We start from the raw sequence: 18,949 nt of genomic DNA, 5'->3' as shown, positions 1-18,949 counted from the left end.
ACTCTGGCAGAAGTCTGACTACACACTGGCAGCACTTCTCAACAGATGGTCAATACTGTCGTCTTGTAACTCCTCTTGGCCAAATCCCGGGTACGTCGGTCCACACAATCGCTGCACAAGTACAAAAGCAACACACTGTCTATTACTGATGGCAGCCACTTGCCCTCATATTGAGAAGTCTAGGTTCTGGATTGCCCAAGGTGAACTCCTTTCTAAAGCGCAGTAGACCCTCCACGTCACCTCTGTGGATATAATAGTCAATAGTCAGACAGAAAGTATACAAGGAAAACATAGGATGACAGCCTTTTACAGGGGGAACAGAAAATATCATCGGATGCACAATCTAGATGGCATTGATATTGTTACTCATTCACCAGAGGTCCTCATCACCAACCTTACCTCCTAACTGAGGTACGAACAGGAGCCTTTCACAGATGGCGTTGAACTTGCCACATCTCTGTCAACAGACGGCGTTGTCTTCGTCTCACCCAATGCCTTGGAGTTAGAGTGCAGGTCCATAGATGGCATTGCTATCACCACACTTCACTCCAGAGAAGATGTTGATATCGTAACAGTACATATACGAATGAGGACATAAATTTCAAAAAGGTGATTAGCCACCAATATGTTATCTTGAAAAATTATGGTTATATTAAGAAAATTAACATCTTCCTCTCTGGTCAAATTATGCTGTACTTGAGATGAATTATTTGAGATTACACTTTTAGTGTTACGTTAGGCCAATTTCAATTTCTTATTGGATTTCGGGAACTTTATTTTCCTGTTTAATTTTCTACTCTCACTAATGAAGTCCATTACAAAAAGTTTTCTCTTTCGGGTATTGTGGGAAATTTTACCCATTATATCTATATTATTATCTAAGAAATGAATTATTTCTATATCATATCTAAATCATACCAAAATCAATATCAAAATCATCTCAGAATCACTACAGATTCATTATATCTGGATCCTACATGACAATGCATATGATTACATATGCCATAGGGTCCCTGGTTGCCTACGTGACTTTGTGCGTGATTTCTCAATGATCTAGAAGCTTCTAGAAAAATTTCTTAATTAAAAAACTGTTGGAACATTCAATCAATTTCCAGTGCAGATTAAATCAAATCCTTAATAAGTATCAGTAGTGCTAGGAAGTACTACTTGTAATCTTTAAATGTTATATCTAATTATATTTTAATCACATCTTATGTCAGTCATATGTCTAGACAGTAAAAATAATGAATCAATATTCATTGAAAGCTACCCTCTCTAGGAAGTGGATGGAGCCAAACTCAGGAGAGAAGCAACCCAAGGGGCATGCCCGGGGCAGAACGTGTGTGTTTACAAAGCAGTGAACAAGTGTCACGGTGTATTACGAACATTAATTTGTAAAGGACACCATGATAACATATCTTTATCACCAGTGATTACTCTCTAGAACTGGGAGAGTACCTGGACAATATCTACAAGGCAAATTCCTAGTAAAATAATCTAAAAAGAGTGTAGAGTGGAGCACACAAAGTAATGCTGCCTCCACTTCCACCATCTACGTTATCTCATCCTACTGCAAATGCAATTAAAGACATAATCAATTAGCAACACTACCAGAATATTAAACAGCAAAACTGGGACATAAAAAATCGTGCCTAAATATCACAAGAGAGTTAACCAGTCTGGCAACTCGTCAGACAGACACCCGACATTTAGACATAAGTGTATCGAGTTATTTTAAAGTGTTAATTGGCCAATTCCATGCTTCTATAACCTTGATATATCCAATTAGTCTGTCATTACAGGGTGAGGCAACGCCTCATATTTCAGTAAGTTTTTACTTGAAGTGACTGAATCTTTTCAAAGTAACCAGACACCCTCATGAGTGTCCCTTGTCTAAGAAAAGATCCAGTCAAGCTCAACTTAAATTCTTTCCAGTGACCAGACACTCGCGAGGTTGACACTAATGACATTAATTTTGCATACAGTAATTTTTAATTTAGTGCAATACAAGTCCCTAGTAGCTCTCCTCACAATTATCCCGGCAGGTTTTCCCACAGGTATAACAAATAATAATAATTGTAAAGAACTTTCAAATATTCTGAGAAAAACCTGTGTTTACCAATAACCATACTTATTTAATTATTGCACTACTGCATTATTTTAAACATGGAGAGGTCCTCTACTTTCGATCTCTGATCTGGAGTTGACAAGCTTTTGAAGTGTTTGACCAATAATGTTCAACTATGTTGGGGATACTGGATGATACCTTAAACTCCGCATATGTTTACATATGGGCATCTCTGGCCATGCAGATTTGCCCCATCCCCCCAGGTTAAGTTCTTCCTCTGCAGTACGTGATTACTGTGAAGCCATGAAGAACTCTTTCTTTTACACGAATTTATTGTACTAACTTCTAGTTGCATTGTACTTTGTTCTTCTAGTTCTTAACATCTAGGAAACGATTCAGATAGAAAAAAATGAGACTTGAGTTGAACATATCAGTCATTGGCTCCTTTGTTCAAATAATAATTTCGTAAATAGTTTTAAAATAAAAACAACCTATTTACAAAATAATAATTTTGTAAATAGGTTGTCATGGTCATTATATAGTTTGATAAGGTTTTCCATTTTTTAATTTATATATATATATATATATATATATATATATATATATATATATATATATATATATATATATATATATATATATATATATATACATATATATAACAGTGTCAGACCACGGAGGAAGAATTGAAACAGGAATTTTCTAAAGTATTTTCGTATATTAATACATCTTCAGAAGGAATGTCCTTTCTTCTGAAGATGTATTATTAAATACGAAAGTACTTAAAGAAATTCCTGTTTCAATTCTTCCTCCGTGGTCTGACACAGTTACATTTTTCATTACGAGTTAATTTTCATGATTAACACATACACACACACACACAACCACACACACACACAACCACACACACACACACACACACACACACACACACACACACACACACACACACACACACACACACACACACACACACACACACACACACACACACACACACGTGGGTAGCAAAATTAGTAGATGTTATACACAGGAATTTCCTGACACAAAATGTGAAGGAAGACACAAGGGAAAGAAGAGGAGATGCACCGAGCCTATTAGACCTGATTTTCACCCAGAACGTAGAAGATATCGAGAATTTAGAGCATGAAATACCTCTAGGGGCCAGTGACCATTGTGTCCTAGTCTTTGACTACATGATGGAATTCAAACTTATGACCATGGAACAAGAGATCTGGGAAAGGAGAGCTGACTACAGGAAAGGGGACTATATGAGGATAAGGGACTATCTGGGTGAAGTGCAGTGGGAGGAAGAAATTAGAGGAAAAACAGTCCAAGATATGATGGACCTAGTCATACAGAAATGCCAGGAGGCCGAAGAGAGATTTGTACCAACGGTAAAGGGAAAAAATAAGAAGGAATATAATAACCCATGGTTTAATAAACAGCGTCGGGAAGCAAAAATGGCCAGCAGGCGGGAGTGGAGGAAGTACAGAAGACAAAGAACAGAGGACAACAGGATCAGATACAACAGAGCTAGGAACGATTACATTAACATAAGACGAACATCGGAAAGGGACTATGAGAACGATATTGCAATCAAAGCGAAAAAACAACCTAAGTTACTACACAGTCATATAAGAAGAAAAATGTCGGTGAACGACCAAGTGACAAGACTAAGGAAGACAGAGGGGGCATATACTGAAAGTGACAAGGAAATCTGCGAGGCACTGAATGCCAGTCTCCATGGAGTGTTCACTACCGAGCCTGAGCAGCTTCCATTGTTGGAAGGGGTTACCCTAGATGAAAGACTATCAGATATAGAGGTGACAGCAGAGAAGGTAATGAAACAGTTGACAACTCTAGATGCAACTAAAGCAGTTGGACCAGACAAAGTATCACCGTGGATACTAAAAGAAGCAGCACAGGCCCTCAGCGTGCCTCTGGCAATGATCTTTAATGAGTCACTTATGTCAGGAGAATTGCCCAGTTGCTGGAAGAAGGCAAATGTCGTGCCGATCTTCAAGAAAGGTGATAGGGAGGAGGCACTTAACTATAGACCTGTATCACTGACAAGCATCCCCTGTAAAACACTGGAAAGAATAATTAGGCTACGACTGGTTGCACACCTGGAGAACATTAGGTTTGTGAACAAACATCAACATGGGTTCTGGTCAGGGAAATCGTGCCTAACAAACCTTCTGGAATTCTATGATAAAATAACGAGGATAAGACAGGACAGAGATGGTTGGGCAGACTGCATATTTCTGGACTGCCAAAAAGCCTTTGATACAGTACCGCACATGAGACTGCTGTTCAAGCTCGAGAGGCAGGCGGGGGTGGGGGAAAAGGTCCTAGCATGGATAAGGAACTACCTAACAGGAAGGAGCCAAAGAGTTACGGTAAGGGGCGAGAAGTCGGACTGGCGAACAGTAACAAGTGGAGTACCACAAGGATCGGTGCTGGGACCAATTCTATTTCTTGTATATGTTAACGACATGTTTACGGGCGTAGAGTCCTACATGTCGATGTTTGCGGATGACGCAAAGTTGATGAGAAGAGTTGTGACAGATGAGGATTGCAGGATCCTCCAAGAGGACCTGAACAGGTTGCAGAGATGGTCAGAGAAATGGCTACTGGAATTCAACACGAACAAATGTAAAGTTATGGAAATGGGACTAGGAGATAGGAGACCAAAGGGACAGTACACAATGAAGGGGAACAGCCTACCTGTAATGACGCGTGAAAGAGACCTGGGGGTGGACGTAACACCTAATCTATCTCCTGAGGCACATATAAATAGGATAACGACAGCAGCGTACTCTACACTGGCAAAAGTTAGAACATCATTCAGAAACCTAAGTAAGGAGGCATTTAGGGCGCTTTACACTGCCTACGTAAGGCCAGTCTTAGAGTATGCCGCCTCATCATGGAGTTCCCATCTGAAGAAGCATATAATGAAACTGGAAAAGGTTCAGAGGTTTGCAACGAGACTCGTCCCAGAGCTACGAGGGATAGGGTATGAGGAGCGCCTGAGGGAACTGTGCCTTACGACACTAGAAAGATGAAGGGAGAGGGAGGACATGATAGGAACGTATAAGATCCTCAGAGGGATTGACAGAGTGGACATAGACGAAATGTTCACACGGAATAGTAACAGAACGAGGGGCCTTGGAGGGAAGCTTGAAACTCAGATGAGTCACAGAAATGTTAGGAAGTTTTCTTTTAGCGTGAGAGTAGTGGGAAAATGGAATGCACTTCAGGAACAGGTTGTGGAAGCAAATATTATTCATAATTTTAAAACCAGGTATGATAGGGAAATGGGACAGGAGTCATTGCTGTAAACAACCGATGCTCGAAAGGCGGGATCCAAGAGTCAATGCTCGATCCTGCAGACACAACTAGGTGAGTACACACACACACACACACACACACATTATATATATTTATAAATATATATATATTATTGAACTTAGGATAACATTTCTTATAAATAGAGAAGTAAATAATAATAAACATATAGAAGAATAACTTTAAAGTTTTGTAATCTATATAAATAAAAATGGAAATGTTCAAAATGGAAATGGAAATTTTAATCGATTATGATTTATTTTCATTTTGATTTAATTACTTTGTGTGACATTGCTTTGGAATTGAGCTGTGTTGTTTACCATACTGTTCACTCTGTAAGTATAAGTACAGATGCCACACTTGTGACAGGTAAAAACATTCTTTTTTAAGAAACAATGCCATATGTTGCACGTAAGAGCAACTCATGCTATCCTAAATATGTTACGATTCCATTTCAATATTTCCGATTGCGTTGACAAATTTAATTTTCATAGATTTCGATTTATTTTCATTTTGATTTAATTATTTTGTGTGGCATTGCGTTGGAATAGAGCTGTGTTGTTTACCAAAACGTTCCTTTCATGAGTATTGTTTATTTTTTATTTTTTAACTGTTTTTATTTCGTTTTTTTTAACTGTTTTCCTTATATTTCAGTGATGGGAACATCAGATCATTTGATGTTCCCAGTTCTCTGATGGGAACATCAGATCATTTGGGAATGCATCGGACGAGGGAGTGGGGAATGGTGAGGAGGACGATGGGACGGAAGTGGGGGATGGTGGGGTTGACGACGAGACAGGAGGGGGTAATTGTGGGGAGAACTAGAAGACGGGGGAAGGGTAATGGTAGAGAGGACGAAGGGGATCGGGGAGTGGGAGATGGTGGGGAGGACAAGGGGACAGGGTAAGGAGGATGATGGGACGGGGAAGGAGGGAATGGTGGGGAGAACTGGGAGACCAGGGAAGGTTGCTGTGGCTCAGCAATGCACATGAGTTGCTGAGCCACAGCAACCTTCCCTAGTCTCCCAGGGAAGCCACAGCCACAGCAACGCGTGGCCGGGGTACAGCTAGTATTAAATAAAATAGCTTCACGGTTACGAGTTTGTGCTTGACTTAAGGCTGAATATATGAACGCAATAAACTTATGAGAACAAATAGAAAACTAATTACTATTTTCGTGACAGCGTTAGGGGCTGGAGTGATTGGCACTTGCATGGGGCTTCTGGTTGGGCAGCTGGGAGGCGTCCTCAAGGTTGCGATCAACATCAGCGGGGTCACCACTGGTCCTATAAATGGCCTTTACATTGCTGGGATGTGCACGCCGTGGGTCAACACCAAGGTAATATCATGCAATGTCAACTCAAATTGATCCTATATATGCATTAGCATACAAATGCACATATTGTGGTAAATATTCGATATATATATATATATATATATATATATATATATATATATATATATATATATTGCAACCCGTTCTCGCAAATTCGTAAAGTCAATATTGACTTTTTAACTACGTGCATAGGTGGTATACTAAACATAATAGATACCCTTAAAAAGATTCATAGAAAACACCGACCTTACCTAACCTTGTTAGTATCTTAAGATAAGCATCTTATTGCTTCGTAAATACAATTATTACTTAACCTGTACCTATTATAGGTTAGGTAATAATTGTAATTACGAAGCAATAAGATGCTTATCTTAACATACTAAGTAGGTTAGGTAAGGTCGGTGTTTTCTATGAATCTTTTTAAGGGTATATATTATGTTATGTATGTCACCTATGCACATATTTAATAAGTCAATATTGACTTATTAAATTTGCGAGAACGGGTTGTATATATATATATATATATATATATATATATATATATATATATATATATATATATATATATATTTATATGTATATATATATATGTCGTACCTAGTAGCCAGAACGCACTTCTCAGCCTACTATGCAAGGCCCGATTTGCCTAATAAGCCAAGTTTTCATGAATTAATGTTTTTTCGACTACCTAACCTAACTTTTTCGGCTACCTAACCTAACCTATAAAGATAGGTTAGGTTAGGTTAGGTAGGGTTGGTTAGGTTCGGTCATATATCTACGTTAATTTTAACTCCAATAAAAAAAAATTGACCTCATACATAATGAAATGGGTAGCTTTATCATTTCATAAGAAAAAAATAGAGAAAATATATTAATTCAGGAAAACTTGACTTATTAGGCAAATCGGGCCTTGCACAGTAGGCCGAGAAGTGCGTTCTGGCTACTAGGTACGACATATATATATATATATATATATATATATATATATATATATATATATATATATATATATATATATATATATATATATATATATATATATATATGTCGTACCTAGTAGCCAGAACTCACTTCTCAGCCTATTATGCAAGGCCCGATTTGCCTAATAAGCCAAGTTTTCATTAAATAATTGTTTTTCGACTACATAACCTACCTAACCTAACCTAACCTAACTTTTTCGGCTACCTAACCTAACCTAACCCATAAAGATAGGTTAGGTTAGGTTAGGTAGGGTTGGTTAGGTTCGGTCATATATCTACATTAATTTTAACGTGATTAAAAAAAAATTGACCTCATACATAATGAAATGGGTAGCTTTATCATTTCATAAGAAAAAAATTAGAGAAAATATATTAATTCAGGAAAACTTGGCTTATTAGGCAAATCGGGCCTTGCATAGTAGGCTGAGAAGTGCATTCTGGCTACTAGGTACGACATATATATATATATATATATATATATATATATATATATATATATATATATATATATATATATATATATATATATATATATATGTCGTACCTAGTAGCCAGAACTCACTTCTCAGCCTACTATTCAAGGCCCGATTTGCCTAATAAGCCAAGTTTTCCTGAATTAATATATTTACTATAATTTTTTTCTTATGAAATGATAAAGCAACCCTTTTCTCTATGTATGAGGTCAATTTTTTTTTATTGGAGTTAAAATTAACGTAGATATATGACCGAACCTAACCAACCCTACCTAACCTAACCTAACCTATATTTATAGGTAAGGTTAGGTTAGGTAGCCAAAAAAAGCTAGGTTAGGTTAGGTTAGGTAGGTTAGGTAGACGAAAAAACATTAATTCATGAAAACTTGGCTTATTAGGCAAATCGGGCCTTGAATAGTAGGCTGAGAAGTGCGTTCTGGCTATTAGGTACGACATATATATATATATATATATATATATATATATATATATATATCGTACCTAATAGCCAGAACTCACTTCTCAGCCTACTATGCAAGGCCCGATTTGCCTAATAAGCCAAGTTTTTCTGAATTAATATATTTTCTCTATTTTTTTTCTTATGAATTGATAAAGCTACCCATTTCATTATGTATGAGGTCAATTTTTTTTTATTGTAGTTAAAATTAACGTAGATATATGACCGAACCTAACCAATCCTACCTAACCTAACCTAACCTATCTTTATAGGTTAGGTTCGGTTAGGTAGCCGAAAAAGTTAGGTTAGGTTAGGTTAGGTAGGTTAGGTAGTCGAAAAACAATTAATTCATGAAAACTTGGCTTATTAGGAAAATCGGGCCTTGCATAGTAGGCTGAGAAGTGAGTTCTGGCTACTAGGTACGACATATATATATATATATATATATATATATATATATATATATATATATATATATATATATATATATATATATGTCGTACCTAGTAGCCAGAACTCACTTCTCAGCCTACTATTCAAGGCCCGATTTGCCTAATAAGCCAAGTTTTCCTGAATTAATATATTTACTATAATTTTTTTCTTATGAAATGATAAAGCAACCCTTTTCTCTATGTATGAGGTCAATTTTTTTTTATTGGAGTTAAAATTAAAGTAGATATATGACCGAACCTAACCAACCCTACCTAACCTAACCTAACCTATATTTATAGGTAAGGTTAGGTTAGGTAGCCAAAAAAAGCTAGGTTAGGTTAGGTTAGGTAGGTTAGGTAGACGAAAAAACATTAATTCATGAAAACTTGGCTTATTAGGCAAATCGGGCCTTGAATAGTAGGCTGAGAAGTGCGTTCTGGCTATTAGGTACGACATATATATATATATATATATGTCGTACCTAGTAGCCAGAACACACTTCTCAGCCAACTATTCAAGGCCCAATTTGCCTAATAAGCCAAGTTTTCCTGAATTAATATATTTTCTCAAATTTTTTTCTTATGGAATGATAAAGCTACCCATTTCATTATGTATGAGGTTAAATTTTTTTTATTGGAGTTAAAATTAACGTAGATATATGACCGAACCTAACCAACCCTACCTAACCTAACCTAACCTATCTTTATAGGTTAGGTTAGGTTAGGTAGCCGAAAAAGTTAGGTTAGGTTAGGTTAGGTAGGTTAGGTAGTCGAGAAAACATTAATTCATGAAAACTTGGCTTATTAGGCAAATCGGGCCATGCATAGTAGGCTGAGAAGTGCGTTCTGGCTATTAGGTACGACATATATATATATATATATATATATTTTTAAGATGAATAGGAAAACCAGGGATATACTGAACATCTTGTATCAGAATCTTTACTTTAAAAAACATAACGTTTCGAATACTTCTCGTATTCATCATCAGATCTAAAAGAAAAAACAGAAATCACAGTCAAATAGCTGGTAAACAAAGAACTCATACTGAATATAATTGCCTATCAAAGAAAGGAAAAAGCTTAAAAAACAAAAACACTTAAGCGCACTAAAGTGATCAATACAAATAAAACTTATTAACTGTCACATATATTAAAACTAATTTAAAATCCATTAAACTACAAGATGAAATTTATAACTACTAAAACAAACCATTCTATTAAACTTACGTGAAGTGATCAAAAGTGAAACTTGATACCTAACACATAGATACTAAACACTATAACTAATATTTATATAATGTCTACAAATCTACAAAAAATGTATGTAAAATACATTTTTTGTAGATTTGTAGACATTATATAAATATTAGTTATAGTGTTTGGTATCTATGTGTTAGGTATCAAGTTTCACTTTTGATCACTTCACGTAAGTTTAATAGAATGGTTTGTTTTAGTAGTTATAAATTTCATCTTGTAGTTTAATGGATTTTAAATTAGTTTTAATATATGTGACAGTTAATAAGTTTTATTTGTATTGATCACTTTAGTGCGCTTAAGTGTTTTTGTTTTTTAAGCTTTTTCCTTTCTTTGATAGGCAATTATATTCAGTATGAGTTCTTTGTTTTCCAGCTATTTGACTGTGATTTCTGTTTTTTCTTTTAGATCTGATGATGAATACGAGAAGTATTCGAAACGTTATGTTTTTTAAAGTAAAGATTCTGATACAAGATGTTCAGTATATCCCTGGTTTTCCTATTCATCTTAAAATTAAGATTCCCGAAGGGAACATCGATCATAAATATATATATATATATATATATATATATATATATATATATATATATATATATATATTAATTTGATTTATTACACGAAATTGCTGTTTAACTCATAACGCATGACCAGGGGGCCGTGGTGGGAAGCCTGACAGCGTTCATCTTCTCCGCGTGGATCTTAGTTGGCAATTACTTGTATGGTGGAGGCGAGGCGGGCGTCCTGCCGCTGTCCACGGCGGGATGCCCTGAGGCTCCGGCTCCTCCCTACGACACCGTCTACCTCAGCAACACCTCAGAGACAGGCACACTGCTCTATGACACACTGGTCATATCAACACTCGCAGAGCCTTCACCGACAGCCAGCGTTCATGGGTCTGTATCATGTAGCATATAATGATTTTACTTTAGAATTCAAATTCGTAAATTAGAAAATATTAACAAGTCGTCGTAAATCGTCGAAGTGCTCATATATACAGCCAAAAGAAAATAATTCAAATCTATTACCAGTTTCAGGTTTTATGTAATTTAAGGTTTTATGGCATTGATGAAGATCTTATCTCCTGAAATTAGTGTTTATAATACAAAAAATGTCACGAGCATATACAGCAGAGATTGTAATTGTGTGTATACCTTCATGTCGTTGTTGACCCTAACCTAACGTGTCTTCAGACTGTCATTGAGGCTAACCTAGCTATAGATCTTTAATGTACCAAACATATCCACGCTTCAGGTCGCCAGTGAGGCTAACATATCCAAGCTTCAGGTCGTCAGTGAGGCTAACATATCTAAGCTTCAGGTCGTTAATCAACCTAACATACCCAAGCTTAAGGTACCCCCCCTTCCCAATAAACCAAATCTAATGAATCTTAAAGTTGGTTATGAACCTCAACTAACACCAGGTTGTCACTGATCCTAACCTGGTGTTCACGGCGTCACTGAAACTACTCTAAACCATCTCCAGGTCGCCGAAGTACTCCCTCTACGACATATCGTACTCCTACACTGGAGTGATGACCATCTTCATCACTCTTGTGATCAGCAACGTCGTGTCATTCTGTACAGGTGAGACTTCTTGTCTTGTTTGCTCTCATCAGTTTTGAGTCTCAAGACACTTATAAAGACTGTGTCGGACGGACTCCGTTATATTCATATATATATATATATATATATATATATATATATATATATATATATATATATATACATATATATATATATACATATATATATATATATATATATATATATATATATATATATATATATATATATATTTATATATATATATATATATATATATATATATGTCGTACCTAGTAGCCAGAACTCACTTTTTGGCCTACTATTCAAGGCCCGATTTGCCTTATAAGCCAAGTTTTCCTGAATTAATATATTTTTTCTAATTTTTTTCTTATGAAATGATAAAGCTACCCATTTCATTATGTATGAGGTCAATTTTTTTTTATTGGAGTTAAAATTAACGTAGATATATGACCGAACCTAACCAACCCTACCTAACCTAACCTAACCTATATTTATAGGTAAGGTTAGGTTAGGTAGCCAAAAAAAGCTAGGTTAGGTTAGGTTAGGTAGGTTAGGTAGACGAAAAAACATTAATTCATGAAAACTTGGCTTATTAGGCAAATCGGGCCTTGAATAGCAGGCTGAGAAGTGCGTTCTGGCTATTAGGTACGACATATATATATATATATATATATATATATATATATATATATATATATATATATATATGTCGTACCTAGTAGCCAGAACTCACTTCTCAGCCTACTATTCAAGGCCCGATTTGCCTAGTAAGCCAAGTTTTCCTGAATTAATATATTTACTATAATTTTTTTCTTATGAAATGATAAAGCAACCCTTTTCTCTATGTATGAGGTCAATTTTATTTTATTGGAGTTAAAATTAACATAGATATATGACCGAACCTAACCAACCCTACCTAACCTAACCTAACCTATATTTATAGGTAAGGTTAGATTAGGTAGCCAAAAAAAGCTAGGTTAGGTTAGGTTAGGTAGGTTAGGTAGACGAAAAAACATTAATTCATGAAAACTTGGCTTATTAGGCAAATCGGGCCTTGAATAGTAGGCTGAGAAGTGCGTTCTGGCTATTAGGTACGACATATATATATATATATATATATATATATATATATATATATATATTTATATATATATATATATATATATATATATGTCGTACCTAGTAGCCAGAACGCACTTCTCTGCCTACTATGCAAGGCCCGATTTGCCTAATAAGCCAAGTTTTCATGAAATAATTGTTTTTCGACTACCTAACCTACCTAACCTAACCTAACCTAACTTTTTCGGCTACCTAACCAAACCTAACCTATAAAGATAGGTTAGGTTAGGTAGGGTTGGTTAGGTTCGGTCATATATCTACATTAATTTTAACTCCAATAAAAAAAATTGACCTCATACATAACGAAATGGGTAGCTTTATCATTTCATAAGAAAAAAAATAGAAAAAAATATATTAATTCAGGAAAACTTGGCTTATAAGGCAAATCGGGCCTTGCATAGTAGGCTGAGAAGTGCGTTCTGGCTACTAGGTACGACATATATATATATATATATATATATATATATATATATATATATATATATATATATATATATATATATATATATATATATATTTATATATATATATATTATATATATATATATTTATATATATATATTATATATATATATATATATTTATATATATATATATTATATATATATATATATATATATATATATATATATATATATATATATATGTCGTACCTAGTAGCCAGAACTCACTTCTCAGCCTACTATGCGAGGCCCGATTTGCCTAATAAGCCAAGTTTTACTGAATTAATATATTTTCTCTAATTTTTTTCTTATGAAATGATAAAGCTACCCATTTCATTATGTATGAGGTCAATTTTTTTTTATTGGAGTTAAAATTAACGTAGATATATGACCGAACCTAACCAACCCTACCTAACCTAACCTAACCTATCTTTATAGGTTAGGTTAGGTTAGGTAGCCGAAAACGTTAGGTTAGGTTAGGTTAGGTAGGTTAGGTTGTCGAAAAAACATTAATTCATGAAAACTAGGCTTATTAGGCAAATCGGGCCATGCATAGTAGGCTGAGAAGTGAGTTCTGGCTACTAGGTACGACATATATATATATATATATATATATATATATATATATATATATATATATATATATATATATATATATATATATATGTCGTACCTAATAGCCAGAACGCACTTCTCAGCCTACTATTCAAGGCCCGATTTGCCTAATAAGCCAAGTTTTCATGAATTAATGTTTTTTCGTCTACCTAACCTACCTAACCTAACCTAACCTAGCTTTTTTTGGCTACCTAACCTAACCTTACCTATAAATATAGGTTAGGTTAGGTTAGGTAGGGTTGGTTAGGTTCGGTCATATATCTACGGTAATTTTAACTCCAATAAAAAAAAATTGACCTCATACATAGAGAAAAGGGTTGCTTTATCATTTCATAAGAAAAAAATTATAGTAAATATATTAATTCAGGAAAACTTGGCTTATTAGGCAAATCAGGCCTTGAATAGTAGGCTGAGAAGTGAGTTCTGGCTACTAGGTACGACATATATATATATATATATATATATATATATGTGTGTGTGTGTGTGTGTGTGTGTGTGTGTGTGTGTGTGTGTTGTGTCATCATGAATGGGAGTCCAAGGTTGCTCCATTTCCAATCACCTGAGCTGTGAATTGCTCCATTTAATCGCGTGTTACTATGAACAGTGATTGGCAGGTTGTAACCATGTGTCCTAATACCATGAGACCAGGTACCATGTGTCCTAATACCATGAGACCAGGTACCATGAGACCTGGTACTACGTGACCTGGTACCATGAGACCAGGTAACATGTCACCTGGTACCATGAGACCAGGTAACATGTCACCTGGTACTTTGAGACCTGGTACCATGAGACCAGGTACCATGAGACCTGGTACCATGAGACCTAGTACCATGTGACCTGGTACCATGAAACCAGGTACCATGAGACCAGGTACCATGAGACCTGGTACCATGAGACCTGGTACCATGAGACCAGGTACCATGAGACCTGGTACCATGAGACCTAGTACCATGTGACCTGGTACCATGAAACCAGGTACCATGAGACCAGGTACCATGTTACCTGGTACCATGAGACCTGGTACCATGAGACCTGGTACCATGAGACCAGGTACCATGAGACCAGGTACCATGTTACCTGGTACCATGAGACCTGGTACCATGAGACCTGGTACCATGAGACCAGGTACCATGAGACCTGGTACCATGAGACCTAGTACCATGTGACCTGGTACCATGAAACCAGGTACCATGAGACCAGGTACCATGTTACCTGGTACCATGAGACCTGGTACCATGAGACCTGGTACCATGAGACCAGGTACCATGAGACCTGGTACCATGAGACCTAGTACCATGTGACCTGGTACCATGAAACCAGGTACCATGAGACCAGGTACCATGAGACCAGGTACCATGAGACCAGGTATCATGAGACCAGGTACCATGAGACCAGGTACCATGAGACCAGGTATCATGAGACCAGGTATCATGAGACCAGGTACCATGAGACCAGGTACCATGTGACCATGTTCAATGTGACCTAATACCATGAGATCAAACATATTGGCCTTCTGCTGTTAGTAGCCCACCTGAACAATCTAATCAAACAACGCAAACACTTAAACATTTGTGCTTCTGCTTCATTCGTTTCCAACACATTTCTCAACATATTAAACCAACACGCTATTTTTCTCCGATAAATTATTCTGCATTTAGCCAATAAATAATAGCTTTTCATGCTATTTTCCCAGTAACTTTTTTTTACAAACCCAGTAGCTTTTCATGCTATTTTCCCCGTAACTTTTTTTTACAAACCCAGTAGCTTTTCATGCGTTTTTCCCAGTAACTTTTTTTTTACAAACCCAGTAGCTTTTCACGCTATTTTCCTTCAAGTATCTCCAGGAAGAAAGCACTTCATGGATAAGATATTTTCAAGGAGAGGATCGGAAGCCCTTGAAATATCTATACATAGGAAGAACTGTAGAAGTCTTTAACTCTCGTTGTCGCCATTTTCAGGTCCGCTCAGCCCCAGCAGTCTGGCCGAAGGGGTAGTGAACCCTACCTGTGGGCGACTGCACAAGTGGTTGTGGAAGATCTTTCGGGGCCCCGAGACGGCCGCCAGCGACAGCCATGAAAGCAAGGGAGGAAAGGACAAGCTGGAAATCTTAACTTTGGTGGAATAAAATGGGTTGATAAGACGCAGGTGTTAAGAGATTGGGAGATCGTTCTTATCAGCTGCAGCGATTCTCTTGAGGGAGGAGTAAACAACGTCCCCCCCCAAACCACTCTCTGCCAGAAAAGGCAACCGACCTCGGCAGCCACACACCCGCTACTGTTGGTCTACCACCAATGAACTCTGGAGTGCTTGAAAATTCTCAGGTGATCACCCTGTATGCCTCTTGATCTTGGAGAGGGGTTCAGCATCACATATCTAAGGGGTGCGGCTCCAACACTGGACTCGTTGTCCTGTGTGCACACCTTACTTGAGCCGCCGTCACTCCCCACTCTCATTGACTGGAATGTGATCTCCTTAATTCCCCTTATGTGAATTAGATTTCTCTGCCACTCTGTCTGCAGCTGTGATCCTCACCAGGACAAGGGCAAACACCTGTTAACTATACATGTTTAATAAACAAAGAACATATACAGTACACTACATGAAAGAGATGAAAATATTAGCATAAGACACTCTAAGCTACTACAACCTGGTTGCAATCCAGTATCATATCCTAGCTTTACCAGCCATCCAAGTGGTAGCCCAACTCCTGGCATGCCACATATTACTCCCTCACCAACTGAGATAAATCTCATTGTAATAATATTGCACAATCTGCCCTGGAATATATATATATATATATAACTTAGCCTATGGCTGTAACACTAGAGACATCTGCATAAATATTCTCCAGCATAAAAATAATCAAGCTCTCACCTTCCACTGCGTCTTACACAAATAAGCATTCAAGCATTCTCCTTAAACATTGTATGTGATAACCATGAACCTCCGTTCTGCACCTAGAAGCTCACTACCATGTATATCTTCAGGTTCTCCCAGAATTGTCAATCCCACAGACACGTGAAGCTCCTCTTCACTGCTCTCCTGCACGACTTGAGGTCCACTCCTCACTATGGGGTTCTGCTCTACCACAGAATTCAGCCTTCACTTCTCCACCTCGAAGTTTGCTCCATCATCTTCTCTTCTCCCAAACAAACCTGCAGTTTTCATTGCCATGCCAATAAAAATGTTTCCCTACTAAAACATAAATTAAATGTATTCAGACAAAATAAGTCTCCTTCACTCGACATCTCTCTGAACTCTCAAACGTCGCGAGGGGTACTCCCCCCGTTCGGGCGATTCCATGCTCCGCCTCGCCTCACTGGCCGCCGCCCCACTCAGTCACCCACTGACACTCGGAGAGGGTGGATGTGTCGCCGTCCCCTCCAGCTTATTCCTCCATCTTTACTCTCTTATTTAAGCTTCCTGCCTTAATAAAACGCATCTAATGTATCCATAAACACTTGACATGATCGCTGGGCACACGATCAATCACAGGCAATCACTAACAACTGGGAAATCAGGGAAAAGTTTTTTGTTAACCTAGTTGTTAATCGATTGGTAGGTCCAGTTCCATGGAAAATTAATAGAGCAAGGCTTACCATGGGAAGGGAAACCTTTCAGCTTGCTAGCAGGAGTCAGGAGCCGTTGATTCCTTCACCCACCTAGTGAGGAGAAACTGACTCGTGGGAGTTATTTATTTAGCAGTATATATTAATGAATTCTAATTTTTAATTTATATTTAATTTATATAGTGATTTATTTCTTACGTGTATTTCGGAAGTGGACTGTATGATGTTAAAGTGGTCTGTATGATTTAAATTCCTACACCAGCTTGGTTTATTATTTATATATAATATATCAATCAAAATTATTAATTGGTAGACATTCACTACAATGTTACTAGGAGTTAAGACTACACAGATTAGTAAACAAATGGGGAAGCCTTATCTGAATGGTAGTTTTTGGCCTTGACGACCAGATATGATGCGGATCATAACACAAACTAACACTCCTTGTAGGTGAAGCTTCCCATGTCACTTATTGTACCAGGTAATTGTTATTAATTCTTCTTCCCTTCAATTTCACCCGTCAAAGGGCACTCATAATAATAATTGTAACCTATTTATGACAGTTATATCGGGAAATATAGTAATTTATTAGATAAAATTTAATTAATAATTACCCAGGAAACAATTTAAGGTTGCCACAACGTATCTGTAAAGTGTTTGAAAGCAGTGGCAACGTTTGTTTTCACGTATTAGATACGTAATTTTGTGACTATGTAAATACGTGTCCAAAACGCGCTGCACGAAAAGTTGGCAAAAAAAATTGAAATCTTGTGGCAACCTTAAATGTTAAATAAACGTAGTTTTTGTTATTGCTGTTATATATATATATATATATATATATATATATATATATATATATATATATATATATATATATGTATATATATATATATATATATATATATATATATATATATATATATATATATATATATATATATATATATATATATATGTCGTACCTAGTAGCCAGAACTCACTTCTCAGCCAACTATGCAAGACCCAATTTGCCTAATAAGCCTAGTTTTCATGAATTAATGTTTTTTCGACAACCTAACCTACCTAACCTAACCTAACCTAACGTTTTCGGCTACCTAACCTAGCCTAACCTATAAAGATAGGTTAGGTTAGGTTAGGTAGGGTTGGTTAGGTTCGGTCATATATCTACGTTAATTTTAACTCCAATAAAAAAAATTGACCTCATACATAATGAAATGGGTAGCTTTATCATTTCATAAGGAAAAAATTAGAGAAAATATATTAATTCAGTAAAACTTGGCTTAT

At 36.5% G+C, this 18,949-nt stretch overlaps 1 protein-coding gene across 2 annotated transcripts in view; it reads left to right on the top strand.

Annotated features, from left to right (window-relative positions):
- The window catches only part of LOC123748385 (sodium-coupled monocarboxylate transporter 1-like), a 42,913-nt gene extending 24,986 nt beyond the window's left edge, over positions 1 to 17,927 (top strand). For both annotated transcript variants that reach the window (XM_069310735.1, XM_069310689.1), the window contains exons 9-12: positions 6,603 to 6,757; positions 11,003 to 11,244; positions 11,834 to 11,934; positions 16,055 to 17,927. In XM_069310735.1, the coding sequence (XP_069166836.1) occupies positions 6,603 to 6,757; positions 11,003 to 11,244; positions 11,834 to 11,934; positions 16,055 to 16,221 (665 nt within the window). In that variant the 3' untranslated portion in view covers positions 16,222 to 17,927. The remainder of the gene's footprint in view (positions 1 to 6,602; positions 6,758 to 11,002; positions 11,245 to 11,833; positions 11,935 to 16,054) is intronic.
- Positions 17,928 to 18,949: the final 1,022 nt, after the last annotated feature.

This window comes from Procambarus clarkii, chromosome 1, assembly GCF_040958095.1.
Source record: "Procambarus clarkii isolate CNS0578487 chromosome 1, FALCON_Pclarkii_2.0, whole genome shotgun sequence".
NCBI lineage: Eukaryota > Metazoa > Arthropoda > Malacostraca > Decapoda > Cambaridae > Procambarus > Procambarus clarkii.
Note: the sequence above shows the minus strand (reverse complement) of the source record. Positions and strands in the feature narration are given on the sequence as shown.